This window comes from Pseudonaja textilis, chromosome Z (genome assembly GCF_049901715.1).
Source record: "Pseudonaja textilis isolate UNSWEBS1 chromosome Z, rPseTex1.2, whole genome shotgun sequence".
NCBI lineage: Eukaryota > Metazoa > Chordata > Lepidosauria > Squamata > Elapidae > Pseudonaja > Pseudonaja textilis.
The window spans coordinates 102,755,595-102,770,118 of NC_142008.1; the positions used below are offsets into that span (position 1 = coordinate 102,755,595).

General features: G+C 38.7%; 1 protein-coding gene and 1 long non-coding RNA gene across 2 annotated transcripts in view; one reads left to right on the top strand and one right to left on the bottom strand.

Annotated features, from left to right (window-relative positions):
* Positions 1-14,524, top strand: part of MYBPC2 (myosin binding protein C2) — a 50,751-nt gene that overhangs the window by 33,191 nt on the left and 3,036 nt on the right. The window contains exons 20-28 of the mRNA XM_087915797.1: positions 725-913; positions 1,696-1,830; positions 2,530-2,697; positions 3,506-3,594; positions 5,318-5,513; positions 8,326-8,465; positions 10,021-10,180; positions 11,312-11,448; positions 13,056-13,242. Coding sequence (XP_087771923.1) covers positions 725-913; positions 1,696-1,830; positions 2,530-2,697; positions 3,506-3,594; positions 5,318-5,513; positions 8,326-8,465; positions 10,021-10,180; positions 11,312-11,448; positions 13,056-13,242 — 1,401 coding nt within the window. The remainder of the gene's footprint in view (positions 1-724; positions 914-1,695; positions 1,831-2,529; positions 2,698-3,505; positions 3,595-5,317; positions 5,514-8,325; positions 8,466-10,020; positions 10,181-11,311; positions 11,449-13,055; positions 13,243-14,524) is intronic.
* On the bottom strand, positions 5,340-6,924 carry LOC148124184 (uncharacterized). Its single transcript, XR_015739995.1, has 2 exons — positions 6,796-6,924; positions 5,340-5,537 (listed from the first exon to the last, which is right to left on the bottom strand). It is a non-coding gene; the product is annotated as an uncharacterized LOC148124184 (long non-coding RNA).

The following is a 14,524-nucleotide window of genomic DNA, read 5'->3' on the forward strand; positions in this document are numbered from 1 at the left end:
ATGACCATTTTTTTTTACTTAAAACCATTGCAGCATTCCCATGGTCCCGTGATCAAAATTCAAACACTTGACTCATATTTATGATGGTTGCAGTGTCCCAGAATGATATGAGTAGTTTTTGTGACCTTCTGAAAAGCAAACTCAATGGGGAAGCCAGATTCATTTAATAACTCCGTTACTAACTTAACAACTGCATTGATTCTCTTAACACCTGTGGCAAAAAAAGTCATAAAATGTGACTGTAAGACTGTAAGATCCATGTGACTGTAAGACACTGCAATCAGTCATAAATGTGAACCTGAAATTCACTCATATGATCGTAAGGGGTGTGTGGCAGTCATAACTTCAAGAATGGGTCATAAGTAAGGGTTTTTTTTTATTTCATCGTAGCTTTGAATGGTTCTTAAGTTCTTTAATGGCCATAAGTCAAAGGCTATCTTTATCTGAATGTATTGTGTATCCTTTTAACATTCCAAAAATCACTCTAAACTCTAAGTTAAGAATTAATATAGAAAATGACTATGTGGTCAACACAGTGCAAATCAGTGATTAAAATTTTAGGCTATAATAAATTTCATCCATATATGTATTATCTGTATACATATTATCTATCTGTCTGTCTGTCTGTCTGTCTGTCTGTCTGTCTGATAACTATTGATTGAATAATGCTGATTATAGAAATATCTTCCACCCCACATCATTTTTTTCCTCCTTTGCACTCCAGGTTACCTGATGGAGCGCAAGAAGAAGGGTAGCATGCGCTGGATGAAACTGAATTTTGAAGTATTCACCGAGCTGACTTATGAGTCCACCAAGATGATTGAAGGGTGTCTCTATGAGATGCGGGTCTTTGCAGTCAATGCCATTGGAATCTCTCAACCCAGCCATAATACCAAACCTTTCATGCCTATCGGTGAGCACAAGGGCTAGCTTGGGATGAAATACTGGCAAGGGAAGGGCATGAGTGGATGAGACACTGGAACAGGTAGAAAAGGTGGACTTGTCCTTTCTCTCACATACCCACTATTGAGCTAGACTTAGCAACCAAAGAAGCCAAAGAGCTGCTGTTGGATCACGAAGAAGAGTTGAAAATTCCAGGTCAACAGCACAAGATTTCTGTTGGAGCTTTTGATTCTGGATATGGGAGAGATAAATTCAAATTGCATTTTCATAGTAACAATATAAGTTTCCATGAAAATGCATTCTGAATTAACCATTGCCATAACCGCAACCATTTCCTGAGTACATATACCCAAATTGCAAAGTTGTTATACTTATTATTTCTCTGAATACAGCGGTATAAATGTAATGATTAGAAAACATGCCCAGAGTCACCTTATCAGCGAAATGGGCAGTATATAAATTTAATAGAGAAATAAACGAATAATGAATTGCTTGCATTACAGAATCTCCTGCAAACATGAAGTCATTAGGGGCAATTGTGTTAAAATGAGTAGATTAAGAGATGTGCGTAAACATTCAAAAAAATTTTTTTGCTGTTAAAAACATTTTGCAGTCTAATGCACTAAAAAAAGGATGACCTAGAAAAAAAGCACAAAACTGGTGAAAGCATGGGCAGGTTGTTGTTTCCTTATTGTCTATTATGCACTAAGAAATGATGTGTCTGTCTGTGTGTGTATAATTATATTTTTACATTATTTTACTAATCTCACTCTCCATTCAATTCTGCTTTAGCTCCCACCAGTGAGCCCCTTCATCTCACTTTGGAGGACGTAACAGACACGACAGCCACCCTGAAATGGCGTGCTCCAGACCGAATTGGTGCAGGGGGCATTGATGGCTACCTCATTGAGTACTGCAAGGAAGGGAGTGAGTTTTTCTAAAGAAGTAAAAGAAGACCTGAGTTTGTATGCTGTGCATGGCCCTTTTTACAGCTTTCTGGTTTAAGCAATTAATTGAAGGAGTTCTCCAGAGTGATGGAGGCCAGATTAACTTTGCTTACCTTGGTGTTTGTTTTTTTCTTCCTTTTCATCTCTGGCAAGATAGCCTGTAATGGGAATGGGAATGACCTTGGAAGATAGGGAGAAGAAATACAGCCAAGGGAACATTCAGATAAAAGACAATTTAGCCCCAAGGAGAATGTGGGTATGGCAAACATCTCACAAGGGTTCCCTCCTAATTTCTTTGGCTATAAAGGGGGGCAGGGGGAGAAATTATTTGCAAGGTTCACTTAATGCAACTTTACAATAAAATGGAGTTAGCTCGTCTGGCTGTGCTTCCTATTTGATCTACCTCACAAGGCTGATATAGTCTGACCAGCTAAACCTTCACCAGCCCTGTAGCAGCATTCACAAATAAAGAACTAGTCAAATTTGAGCAAAATATACCGTATTTCTCTTCTATTTGTTGCCCCCTGAATATCTATGACATGATGCTTGGAAATTCCTTGGGGAATACCCCTCGCAAACATACCATTGGCCAAACATTCAGTTACTTCAGGGAAAAAATGGCTTCTGATCTCCCACTTATTTTTTATCTCCTAATCTTGTACTCCACCCTCTTTCCCAGCCGATGAATGGATCCCTGCTAATACAGAGCTTGTAGAACGCTGTGGCTTTACTGCCAAAGGACTTCCAACAGGCGAGAAGCTTCTCTTTCGGGTCACTGCAGTAAATATTGCAGGCAAGAGTTTGCCAGCCACTTTAGCACAGCCTGTCACCATTCGTGAGATTGTTGGTGAGTCACTTTGAGCATTTGGAGATGTTAACTATGAATTCACGGTAGCTTGGTCTGTCTCCTTAAATTGTCTTATAAGAAGAGATTTCAAGCCCTGGGTAGGGCAATGGGGTAACCCAATACACGTCAACTTCCTCAAAATGATTGCCCCACTGTGATCCTAAATCTGTTTGGGAGTGTTGCACATGATTTCTTCCTAAAATCTACAAGTAAAAGGTACATTCCTATCTTAATTAAAATCCAGTCTTCCTATTTCTTTTAAAGGCTTCCTGCAATTATTAACCCAGGTATTTTCAAATAGTTTAGCCCCTGAGTGGGTTTTTTTAAAAAAATATTAATAGTTTTGGAATTGCATAAGTCACCTTAGTTGTTCCCATTTTGGAATGGATAATTGGGACACAAATTTTCTTCCAAACATAGCAAAAAAAAAAAAAAAAAAAAGCACTCCAAGCCATTCTATAGCTCCTTTTTAGCCCAACCTTCATAAGCTTGGTATCAACCCATTGCCTAGCAGAATATTTCTGTCTGGTACTCTAGATAGATGCATCTAGCATCTCCTTTAACTAGCACAGCCACGTTGGGAAGAAACTTGGACATGATGATTTTGGACATTGTTAGTTCCTTATCTAGATGATTCTGGGTTGCCAGAATTCCACTCATACTTCTGATGTATATTAGTAATTCCTAAAGTGTGGGTATGAAACCACACATTCCCCAAGGTACCATTTCCCCCAATCTTTCCATTCAGTGTCTTCCAGCATGTTTTTTGAGTTCTTTCCCCCACGTATTCTCTTTTGCCTTCATATAGAACAACCCAAGATCCGTCTCCCTCGCCATCTCCGACAGACATACATCAAGAAAGTTGGGGAACAAATCAACCTGGTAATCCCATTCCAGGTAGGCAACTGGTTAAGAAAGGAGATAAACTTACAGCACTCAAATTCACAGTATCATAGACTTTTTTCTGAGGTCTCTGGATTTGATGTGAAACATGGATTAAAGCGTTCTTTAGAATGTTTCCCACTCCTCCTCTTAAGTCAAATAATATCTACTTGTGATTCAGTAACATTCCTCAGCAAGTGTTATCAAGGTTAATCATTATGCCTAGAAGACAAACCTGGCCTCTCTTGCTTTCTCCCGCTGATAGTTAGTGGGGAAGGAATGGAGTCATGATGGGATTTCAAATGCACTGTTAAAGAGAGTTTTTTTCTCTCAACTGCAGCTTTATTAATTCAATGTCAAATGGCATGTTGTGCAGTCCATAATGTTGGTGTATTATTCACATATATTGCTTTATATCTAAAGGTTCTTACTATGTTTATTTAGTTTAAAAAGGGCTACATGTCTTGGCTAGCGTTCGTTGTTTCTTGGGTTGGCTACTGCATATGCAGTATTGGCTGGTAGAACATGGTCTTCCTCCCTGCTTCTCAATCTTTCTTCAGCGTACTTCAGGTTCAGCAGTGTCCAGTGTGTGCGTGTGTGCGTGTGTGTGTATGTGTGTGGAAAAATCTGATGGGCATGACATCTTAGTCAGTCCCTACTTCTTTCATATGTATGATATTGTACTAAAAGGGATCTGATACTATATGGGAATTCTGCAGACTTTGACCATTCTTGCAGATGACACTGTTCAAGGTTTCTTGATCCAGCAAGCCTGAATACATCACAGTTTTTAAACCCATCTTGGAATAACCCACTAACATTGTTCTTTTCTAAAAACTAGCAAGGTTCAATAGCCAACATTATTTAACTCCATTTTCAGTTGTTAGCCCTACTCTTTCTTCCATCAATATTCTCCTTTCCAGAGTTTCTGTTTTTAGAGCCCACCTCTGTCAACTCAGCACTGCCTCCACTGAGAAATATTCCTAAATTACCTCCTATTTTCACTTTCTATTTATCAACAAACCAAAACCAAGTCTTTGAAAGCCTGTGACTCTCAGAGATTTGCAAGAAGGCCTTCTCTAGCCATGACATTCTTGGAGGAACATAGATGTGAAATGCTGAATAATAGCAAAAAATCAAAAAGCTGGATAACACTTTCAGAAGTATTTTCAAATTGTTAGTTCTCTTCCCACATCTCTTTCCCTCCTTCAAAAAGATGTAGAGTTTTCATAAGCCCCTCCCTTTAATAATATTTAGAACTGTTCGTTAACAACTGAAAAATCTTTAAGGGTTCTCAGCCATTAGTTTCCCTTAGAAAATATCAGGCAGCCTCTTTGATTCACTAATATACAATCCCGATTATAACTGTGTATTATTCGGTTAATGAAATAAGTATATTATCTTCATTCTAATTAACATGGCTGTAACCATGCTTTAACTCTTCAGGTTGCTTCTTTGAAATTTTGGAGTATATTTGTAAAAAATAAATAGCAAAGCACAATACACCTGTGAATAATGTAGTAAGCAAAAAGAACTATGCCAAGTTGCAATGCAAATCTCATCCACTTTGGGCACTAATTCCAACTTATTATTGATTCTAAGTGAGTAAATCACTTTCAGTGTTGTACAAACTCTAATTTACTTTTTCTGTGGGTCAGTGACATTTCCTTGGAAAGTGAAAGGAATATAGCTAAGTGGAATGCCTCAGTGCTAATGCTAAACATTTTATCCACTCCAGGGTAAACCTCGTCCTAAGGTCACCTGGTCAAAAGATGGGCATCCTCTTGATCCCAAGGAGATCCACATCCGTGACTCTGATTTTGATACCATCCTCTTCATCCGCAAGGCTGAGCGACATCATTCAGGCATCTATACTCTCTCAGTGCAGATTGAGAGCATGGAAGACAAAGCTGATATCAAGATCCGTGTTGTAGGTAAGGGCCACTTTGCTTTTCATACTGCAAATTGGAAGGAAGGAAGGGAAGGAAGGAAGGAAGGAAGGAAGGAAGGAAGGAAGGAAGGAAGGAAGGAAAGAAAGAAAGAAAGAAAGAAAGAAAGAAAGAAAGAAAGAAAGAAAGAAAGAAAGAAAGAAAGAAAAGAAAAGAAAGGAGGGAGGGAGTAAGTAAGTTGCTGTTTGGGTCAGAAGAGAAAGAGTGTACTAAGATGGACAGTCACAAATTTTCATTACTGAGATATTTACATGTAAAGGTTAATATCACTCATAGTTTCAGTAGATGCTGAAGTATACAAGCCGCTGTTTCCCTAAACAATTTTATGCAAACATTTGTCTTTAATTTCTTTAATGCAAATTATTTCTCACATCCAGTCCACTTGATCATCTAATATTATATCCTCATATACTTAATGCCTATCTATTGTAGCCTTCCTTTCCTTATGTAAACCACTCCCGTCTGTTCTCTACCCATATGATTAATAATAGATAACAGATAATCAGAGTTGGAAAGGACCTTGTAGGACATCTAGTCCAACCCCCTGCTCAAGCAGGAGACCCTACACCATTTCTGACAAATGGCAGTCCAATCTCTTCTTGAAAGTCTCAAGTGATGGCACTCCAACAACTTCTGAGGTCAAGCAGTTCCATTGGTTGATTGTTCTCACTGTCAGAAAGTTTCTCCTAATTTCCAGGTTGAATCTCTCCTTGTTCAGTTTCCATCCATTATTCCTTGTCTGGCCTACTGGTCCTTTAGAAAATAACTTGACCCTTTCCTCTCTGTGGCAGCCCCTCAAATATTGGAAGACTGCTATCATGTCTCCCCTTCATTGTCTTTCGTTGAGTGCTATGAGAACAACAGGTATAGGCAACTTCCATTGACTTGAGGGCTTGAGGACTTCAGTAAACAGTTTTCTGAAAGTGAGTTGGCCAGGATAACTTTGGGGAGGGTGCCAGGAAACTCAAGGAGTAAAGTAGATCTCTTTTGGTGAGCTGCATGAATTATGGGGAAGATGATAAGTAGACTGCCTTATTAAAATCCACAAGCGGTGCAAGCTCCTTTAATAGCTATTTAAAGACAGTCACTAAAGAAAGCTAAACTTAGAGTTCCAACTTCTTCTTACTATCTTGTAATTTGAGCCTTGAACCAGTCTTACAGAAACCACCTGTCCCCTTGCAGGTAAAATTATCTCTATTTTCTAACATGTATCTTACTCTCTGAAGCATGAGGAGAGTTTGTGCAGACACGGGATATATGAACCTACCTTCTATTTTGGCTGAGGGTTGTCCACTCAGACCAATAGAAATTCTCCAAGACCTCAGGCAGAAAAATGTCTTTCCCATTACCTGCTACTTAATTTTTTAATAGGAAATGCCAGTAGGTAGAAACTGAGACCACCTATGCGCAAAGCAGGGTCTCTGCCATAGATTATTTGGCCCTTCCTATTACTGTGGTTGCTCTTGAGCACACAGTTCATAGAGAATAGCTACAGTACAACGAAAACTGCTGTTGGGAAGGTTCATTATTGCAGGCTTCTACCTTCCAAAGAATTCGAGAGCCAGAAAGGGTTTGGCCATCAAGAGAGAAAACTCTTTTCCCCTTATCCTCCTTTCTTTTTGCTGCAGCTGCTAAACTGTTAATAAGACTTAATCCATGCCCACTCCATTAGTTTCCTTGTATCTGTGGGAAATCCAGATGCTTGGCACTCTGAGGCCTGCAAGAGACAGAAAGCATTACACGACTTGGTTCAGTAAGCATGTAGGAACACATAAGAGGTGCAGAGTGGTCCAGATCTCTCTGACCTTCTGGGCTTCCTTCATCTCATTTGGAGGCATATCACATCTCTTCAGTGTACCTACTTACTATCCTCTGGATGTTTTCTCCTTTGCTGGATGCTTCCCCCCCCGTCTGTCATCTTCCCTTACAAACTCTTTTCCTGCCCCCTTGCAAGAGGGTGATATCATATTCCATAGCTCTATATTTAAGCATTCTTCATGGGTTAAGCCAAATGTCACTCCTCCCAGTACAGTCCAAAAAAACCCCTCTCTCCCAATCTAACTCCCCCTCTCTTTTGCCTCATGGAAGATTTGAAGTGAAATTTAGTGTCTTACAATGGATTTTTCTGGAGTGTTCTTTGGACAAGGAATAGATGTGAAATGGTACGGTCCTTATGCTGGCTCTCCATCCCTGCCAGCTGGAACAGATTCTGCCACTTTTGCATGCATTTGTACAGTGTGAAGAAACAGCTTTTCCTGCAGCTAGTTTGAATATTACTTTGACTTTTTAACTATTGACTGGCACAGCCCAGCAGGCAGTGAAAGCATCACAGAGCACAGATGGCCTCCCACAACCTAATGTTAAGGGAGCTCTGCAAATAATCCCTTCAGATCTTTCTAGCAGCCTGTTGGGTAAGAAAGGGGATGGGATGTGGGGTGAGAGAGAAGGCTGAAAAAGAAGGAAAACAGACAGGGATGGTGGTGGCTTCATTTACAACAGATAAACCAAGATTCCCTTGCATAAGCAATGGATAGCAAATAAATTTCAAGCTATTCATATGACTAATACACTCTAATGCATAATTGGAAATGTAAACTACTGCAAGACTGTAAAAAAGTATCTATATTACCGGGATATGTATTTTAAACATGTTTTTGAAAAATAAATAGATTCCCTTTACTGTCCCCACCCACTCAATTCTTTCATTCCTAGTGATTTTGAGTGTACTAAGCAACCTTACGTCTGGACTCTGCTGTTTCTAAACTGATGTGTCTCTTTCCCATCACTTCCTCTGCAGAGAAGCCAGGCCCAGCACACAATGTTCTGGTGAAGGAAGTATGGGGCTTCAATGCCTTAGTAGAATGGGAGCCTCCCAAGGATGATGGGAACTCAGAGATCACTGGCTACTCCATCCAAAAAGCTGACAAGAAGACCATGGTAAAGTCGATTTTGTTTATAGCACACATGGCTAACCTATGAACATGTTGGATTTTTTTTTTTTCTGGCCCTTACTGAGAAAGTGTTAACTATGTGATCGACATGATGGCACATAATCAAGCAAACAATTTCTTGCAAGAAGTAATTATAATGGATTTGGGTGTTAACAATCACATTGCCTGTGTTTGCTTAGTCAGGGCCACGGACTACTGGTCACTTTCCAGATCCAAATCAAAGTGCAACTTTTGATTTTTAAAGTCTTTTGTGACTTAAAAACAGGGTTCATATGTTTCTACTCATAAATTAAGAGCTTCAGTGGAGATTTTCCTTTGATTCTTTACTATCAAAAATGAGGTGAATGAATAGAATAGAAGACAAGATCAATCCAGCAATGTTGACCATCTCTCCTTCCCCACTCCCTCTTTCTCTCACTCTCTCTCACACACACACAAACACACACTCAACTGATGATGACATGTCACCTGAACACATTATAAAAGAGAGGCATCTATAGATAGATAGATTCTTAGCACATCCTCAGTTAACATTCATTTAAGCATACCTGGGCTGCAGCAGGTTTACTGCTGAGCTTATCAGAGAAACTACGTACCCACTACCACTGCAGGAGTTCCACTTGCCAGAATAATTCACTGTCAAAATCCAATTCAGTTACAGCTAGACGATCAGCAGTAATTTGAAGACCGCTGTGAGAGCAGCATCAAAAGATCTAAAATACGTGCTTTGGCAATTTAGAGTAATTGCTGCTTTCTACCTAGAATGATATCTTAAGAGAGAGTGTCCTTTTCAGACATGGTATGTCAACTCATGCCATTGATTTATTTTAGGCACTGTGTTATGGATCCTAGGGAAGGTTCTGAGTCAGGGAATATGATGCAATAAATTTCTCTGCTATGGACAGAAAAAGAGATTCACTTTTGGAACCTTCCTTTTTTTGAATAAGGAAACAACAGATACTCTTGTCATTCTATCAATTTTGTTTGAGGACAAAAATTAGGTCTGTGGAACAGGTGAAAAGAAGCTTTGGGTCCTCTGGATTACAAGCCTTTTGAGAACTACCTCTCTCACTGTCCATTATCCTTATAATGGACATTGTTGTGTATGAGAGCTTTGGATGGTGTAGGTCAGCATGCTCTGTTAGTTTGTAGTCTGGTGCATAATTGAGTATCTGGACAGCAATGATGCCCTCCATTTAAATAGATGAGTATTTAATGTCTCATTCAAAATACGATACACCAATCCTGCTGGATTTGAGAGCTATCCTGTAATTTCTGCTGTGGAAGATCTGGGTATCCTCCTTCTCCTCCTCTCTGGACAGTACTGTTGTATAGCATCATATGAAAACCAGCCAGTTGGGATTAAGCCATCACTAGCAAATATATGAAATCTGTGCAAAATCTTCACTACTTCATATGGTAATACATTAATGTCTCTAAATGTAGTGATCAATAAGACATTTCTAAGTTTAGCTCCAAACTTATCTTATTCCTTACCTCCCTGTCATCTTTTTTCTGTCTGTTCCTGATCTTAACCTCAGGAATGGTTCACTGTATATGAACACAGCCGCCCAACCCGTTGCACAGTGTCTGATCTCATCATGGGCAATGAATACTACTTCCGAGTCTACAGCGAGAATATTTGTGGACTCAGTGAGCAACCTGGGGTCTCCAAAAACACTGCAAACATCCAGAAAACTGGTAAGTTCATGTGTAACTAGATAGCTTGAAAAAATAGTAGGGCCAAAGAAATTTAGCAGAGGGGACTGATGTTTATCCCATACTCAGGAAGAGTAAATACACTTTCCAACATTAAATTCTTAACATTACACAGCCATTATTTTTGCACCCCAGACACCCAAAAATCCAATTTTTATTAATCCATTATGTCCATCACAACACAGTACAGTCTCTGGATATGCTGACCAGGTGTTCTTCCAGTTGAAAAACAGGGCATGGAAAAATGGCATTGAGCCAGCAGTCCACCTGCCACTTTTGCTCATCCTGTGCTTGATTTGTGGTGATTTAAAAAGAGATCATGAATCAGTACTGTGAAAGGAAAGCTGCAAAGTTGCCCTTCACTTAGCGTAAGTAGCTTCTTGAAAAGGAGTGGCAGTCACAACCCTAACCCTCAAGGGGATGGGAGAAAGCCAAGGAGCAGGACAAGCTGAAAGTTTCTGTCAATGGGTTACCATCTGCCTACAATCTCCATCACTTACCAGTAGAAAACTGTCTTCAAGAAAATCTTCCTACATGTTTGAATAAGTTATTAATGGGTTCAGCTGTCAAAGGATGGTAAGAGCATGAGTATGGGTGTGTGTGGGTAGAATACCAACATTAAATAAAGGGAAAGCTTATGGAAGAAGCTAAATAGTAACTCAAAGAAGAGATTGTTTACAAATCCTGGGTTCTCTAGAACCTTTTGAGGTTGCTTGAGAACTTGACCTGTGGAAGATATAATAAATTAATTTTCTTTCTACCAAACTGCATGTTTGCAGACTATGTTAATATTCCTGGGTCAGGAAAAATATGTTTGAAAAACTGAAATCATACTTAGCAAAGAAATTTGTCCTCAGGATGAAATACTAATATGTACTTTAAGATCCCAGGTACAGGAATATTTGTATACATTTTTCTTAAAATCATATGTCACTGCTAAAATAGGCTGCATCAGATTTGTGTGAAAGAACAAAATCAGCAAAGGTGATCCAGGAATGGTCCTTATATGCATCTGATCAAGTCCAATCCCATTCAATGAGATATCAAGGAAATTTGAGTGTAAGATTGGAGCTTGAATCCACTGATGATCATCTTAGCTTTTTATTCTTCTAGGCTTGATCAGTAAAAAGTACAGCTATAAGGAACATGACTTCAGCATGGCCCCCATATTCCTGACTCCATTGGTAGACCGAACAGTAGTGGCTGGCTATACCACTGCCCTGAACTGCGCAGTGAGGGGACATCCAAAAGTATGTACCAGATAAACAGGAGACATCCAGTTGTTAGAAGGAACTCTGAGTCAACTGAATGATGCAAGAGAATAGGAAAGAGCAAATGTGTGGAAAGATAATAGTTTCTACTTTGTTAAATGATTTTAAAGATAAAATTAAATTATAAATAATGAGAAAATATTACATCTGATTCAAGAATTTATCATCAGTATTGAAAGCAAGAGCTGGTTTTAATAAACAATGGACATTGAAACCAATATTAGGCAAGATATTAGAATATCTTTTTTAATGCAAGGTATGTTTAATTAATCAAAATAACCCATATATATTCATTGTTATTTGTTTTCTTGTTTTGCAAACAATTGTTAAATAGCTTTCAACTTATGTGATATAGCTGTGACATTTGGCAAGTAATTAAAAGTCAAAAGATTTATAAGAGAAATAAGTTTCTATGACCAATCTACCAAGATATCAGCTTTCAATCACCATTCTATGACCATAGTAGATTTTAATGCTATTTATGGCTATCAAGTCTGATTGAGGTACATAATGTACAACAGCCTTAGGGATGTGTGCACTCATATAATGGCTCAGCCCAGCCTTTTGGGATTGTGAGAAAAAGCTGTGAACATTTCAAAATCCATTGCTTGACCCCTGCACAGTTGATATGTCTGGCCATTTTAGAAGGTTCATCAATATGGGAAAGAAAATGAGAAGCACATCTAGGAAGAATTGGTGGAGGGGATTATTGAGCCCTTCATTTGCTTACTATTTCTCCTGAGCAAAGTTCTTCCTTTTGTACTCGCAATCAATTTTTTTTTTCTCAACTAGACTCCCAACTAAATGAACCAGGCTGAGGAAAAGAATTTCAGGCCATTTTGTGAAAGGACCCATAATGTCTTTCTCTCCAGCCTGCTTGCCATGAATGTATGTTTGCATTCAGAATTAATAAGGAAAAGGGTAGGAAGAAGGATAAGGAGTAGGTAGAAGGGAACAGCTAGAAAAAGAAAGAATTTTTGTGAAAAGATAGCAATGGGAGCCCAGCTGCATTACATCAAAGGCTTATAATCTAAGTATTCTTCTCAAATTGACCAGCTGAATGTTTCCAGGAAGGCCACTTCAAAATGTCAGGAAATACCACTATTTTCTATCTTTTGTAAATGTAATATACTTTCTCTGAACACAATGGTCATGTATTACTGGGTATCTGTAGACCTATTCTTTGTGAATTTGTCCAATCTAATTTTAAAGTCATCTACGTCAGTGAGCAGCACCGCGTAATTCTGGCAATAGATTTTTTAAAATTTAATATACATTCTTTCTTCTGCCCTGGCTCTTCTTTCAATGGGTTATATTGTCTCTTAGTTAAATTGTAATATGAGTGGTTCCGGATTTGGAGAACTGGAAGGACAGCAAAAATGCAGCTTTAAGAACTTTGCTGAAATCCACAAACAACATATCAAAACATTTTATTTTTTTATACAGCTTCAAATCAAAATAGTTTTGTTCTGGAATTATAAAATTATGATACAACAATGTATGGCCCTGGGTTAAAATAGAGTGTGACAGTGAAGATATTTGATTTCTGTTGTTTTCTATTTTATTCCACTTGTGTGAATTCCCAGCCCAAAATAATCTGGATGAAGAACAAAGTGGATCTCAGCGGGGATCCCAAATTTCTGCAGAAAAACAATCAAGGAGTGTTGACTCTCAATATCCGTAAACCAAGTCCTTTTGACAGCGCCACCTACTCCTGCAAGGCCATCAATGAACTGGGCGAGGCTGTAGTAGAATGCCGGCTGGAAGTCAAAGGTGATTTGGAGTGAAAATGACATGGCCTGAAAATGCATCAATGACACTTATCAAAGACGCAAAGCAGCGGCTGCAGCTAAGCCTCTAACTTCTCCCAATTTTGGCTCACACATTAAGCAGTCCTAGAATTGCCATCCTTTGCTAACTCACTTTTATTGAGCATGTCACTGTTGTCACATTTCTAGATTTTGAGAAATGGTTGCCTGGTGTTTCTTTGTACCTTTTTAAAATGTTTTTTTTTAAAAAAAGAAAAAGCTTTTGCTGCACCAACCCCAGCTTTGTTTAGCATGAACAAGCAGAGCACTATTACATCTTTTACAGATGATAGGACCATTAATTAAGACCTTCTTGACTGTTGCTTTTGTGACTTTGGCTTCCCATTCAAGGCTTATGGGCATTAGTCATGGATAGATTTTGATTCAATTTCTTTGCTTGTATGTTTGTCTGTTAATTACAGGTTTACTTTTTCTTCTCCTTTCTTTTATAGCAAAGCAGCTCTTTAACCAAAAAGGAAAGGAAATAAATAATGCAAGGAAATACATTATAGCCAGCTCTTCCTGCTAAGCGCAGTACAGAAGCTGATTAATAATTTATTACTGAAACTTCAGACATGCTCATGGAGAGAAGAATTACCCCAGTTCAGACTTGAATCTTTAGATAACGAAGAATCTTTTCCCTCTTATTCTCCCTTGTGTAGTTTTTTTATGTAGTTTAAAAGGATCCTCTGGGAACCCAATGCATCACAGATAGGGACAAGGAGTCAACAACTTGGGCAGGATCTACATCAAAACCCCTTGCTTTTGTGAGGCATGATGGCTGCATCGCTTCTAAAGGCATGTTTTGCCCAAGTAGATAAGTGACCAACAGAATAATGCAATACTTCCTGGTTTGGCCACCTGGTTATTGGGGATACCGCATAACTGTGGGAGAACAATGAAATATTTTTAGCAATCAGTAGCACACCAATTATAGATTCAATTTGCTGACAAGCTCTTAGTTTTAGTCCTGTTTTCAATCTGTAAACATGTAAAGAATTGATAATTTGTTTTTTGCCTTTTTTGCTTCTGCACATTTGATGCATTTAGCAAAAAAAGAGAGATAAATCCCTTTTGGCTTACCAATCTACTGAGGGAAGCAGAAGCCAGGGATATCTCTACCTCCCTTTTGGTTCCTTCTTTAGGCAATTTCACAATGGGAATATCTTCAGATTGGATCTAGGCAATCTCACAATGCTTCCCTTGTTCCCAATGCTGATTAAAATTCTTGAGATTCTGCATATGCT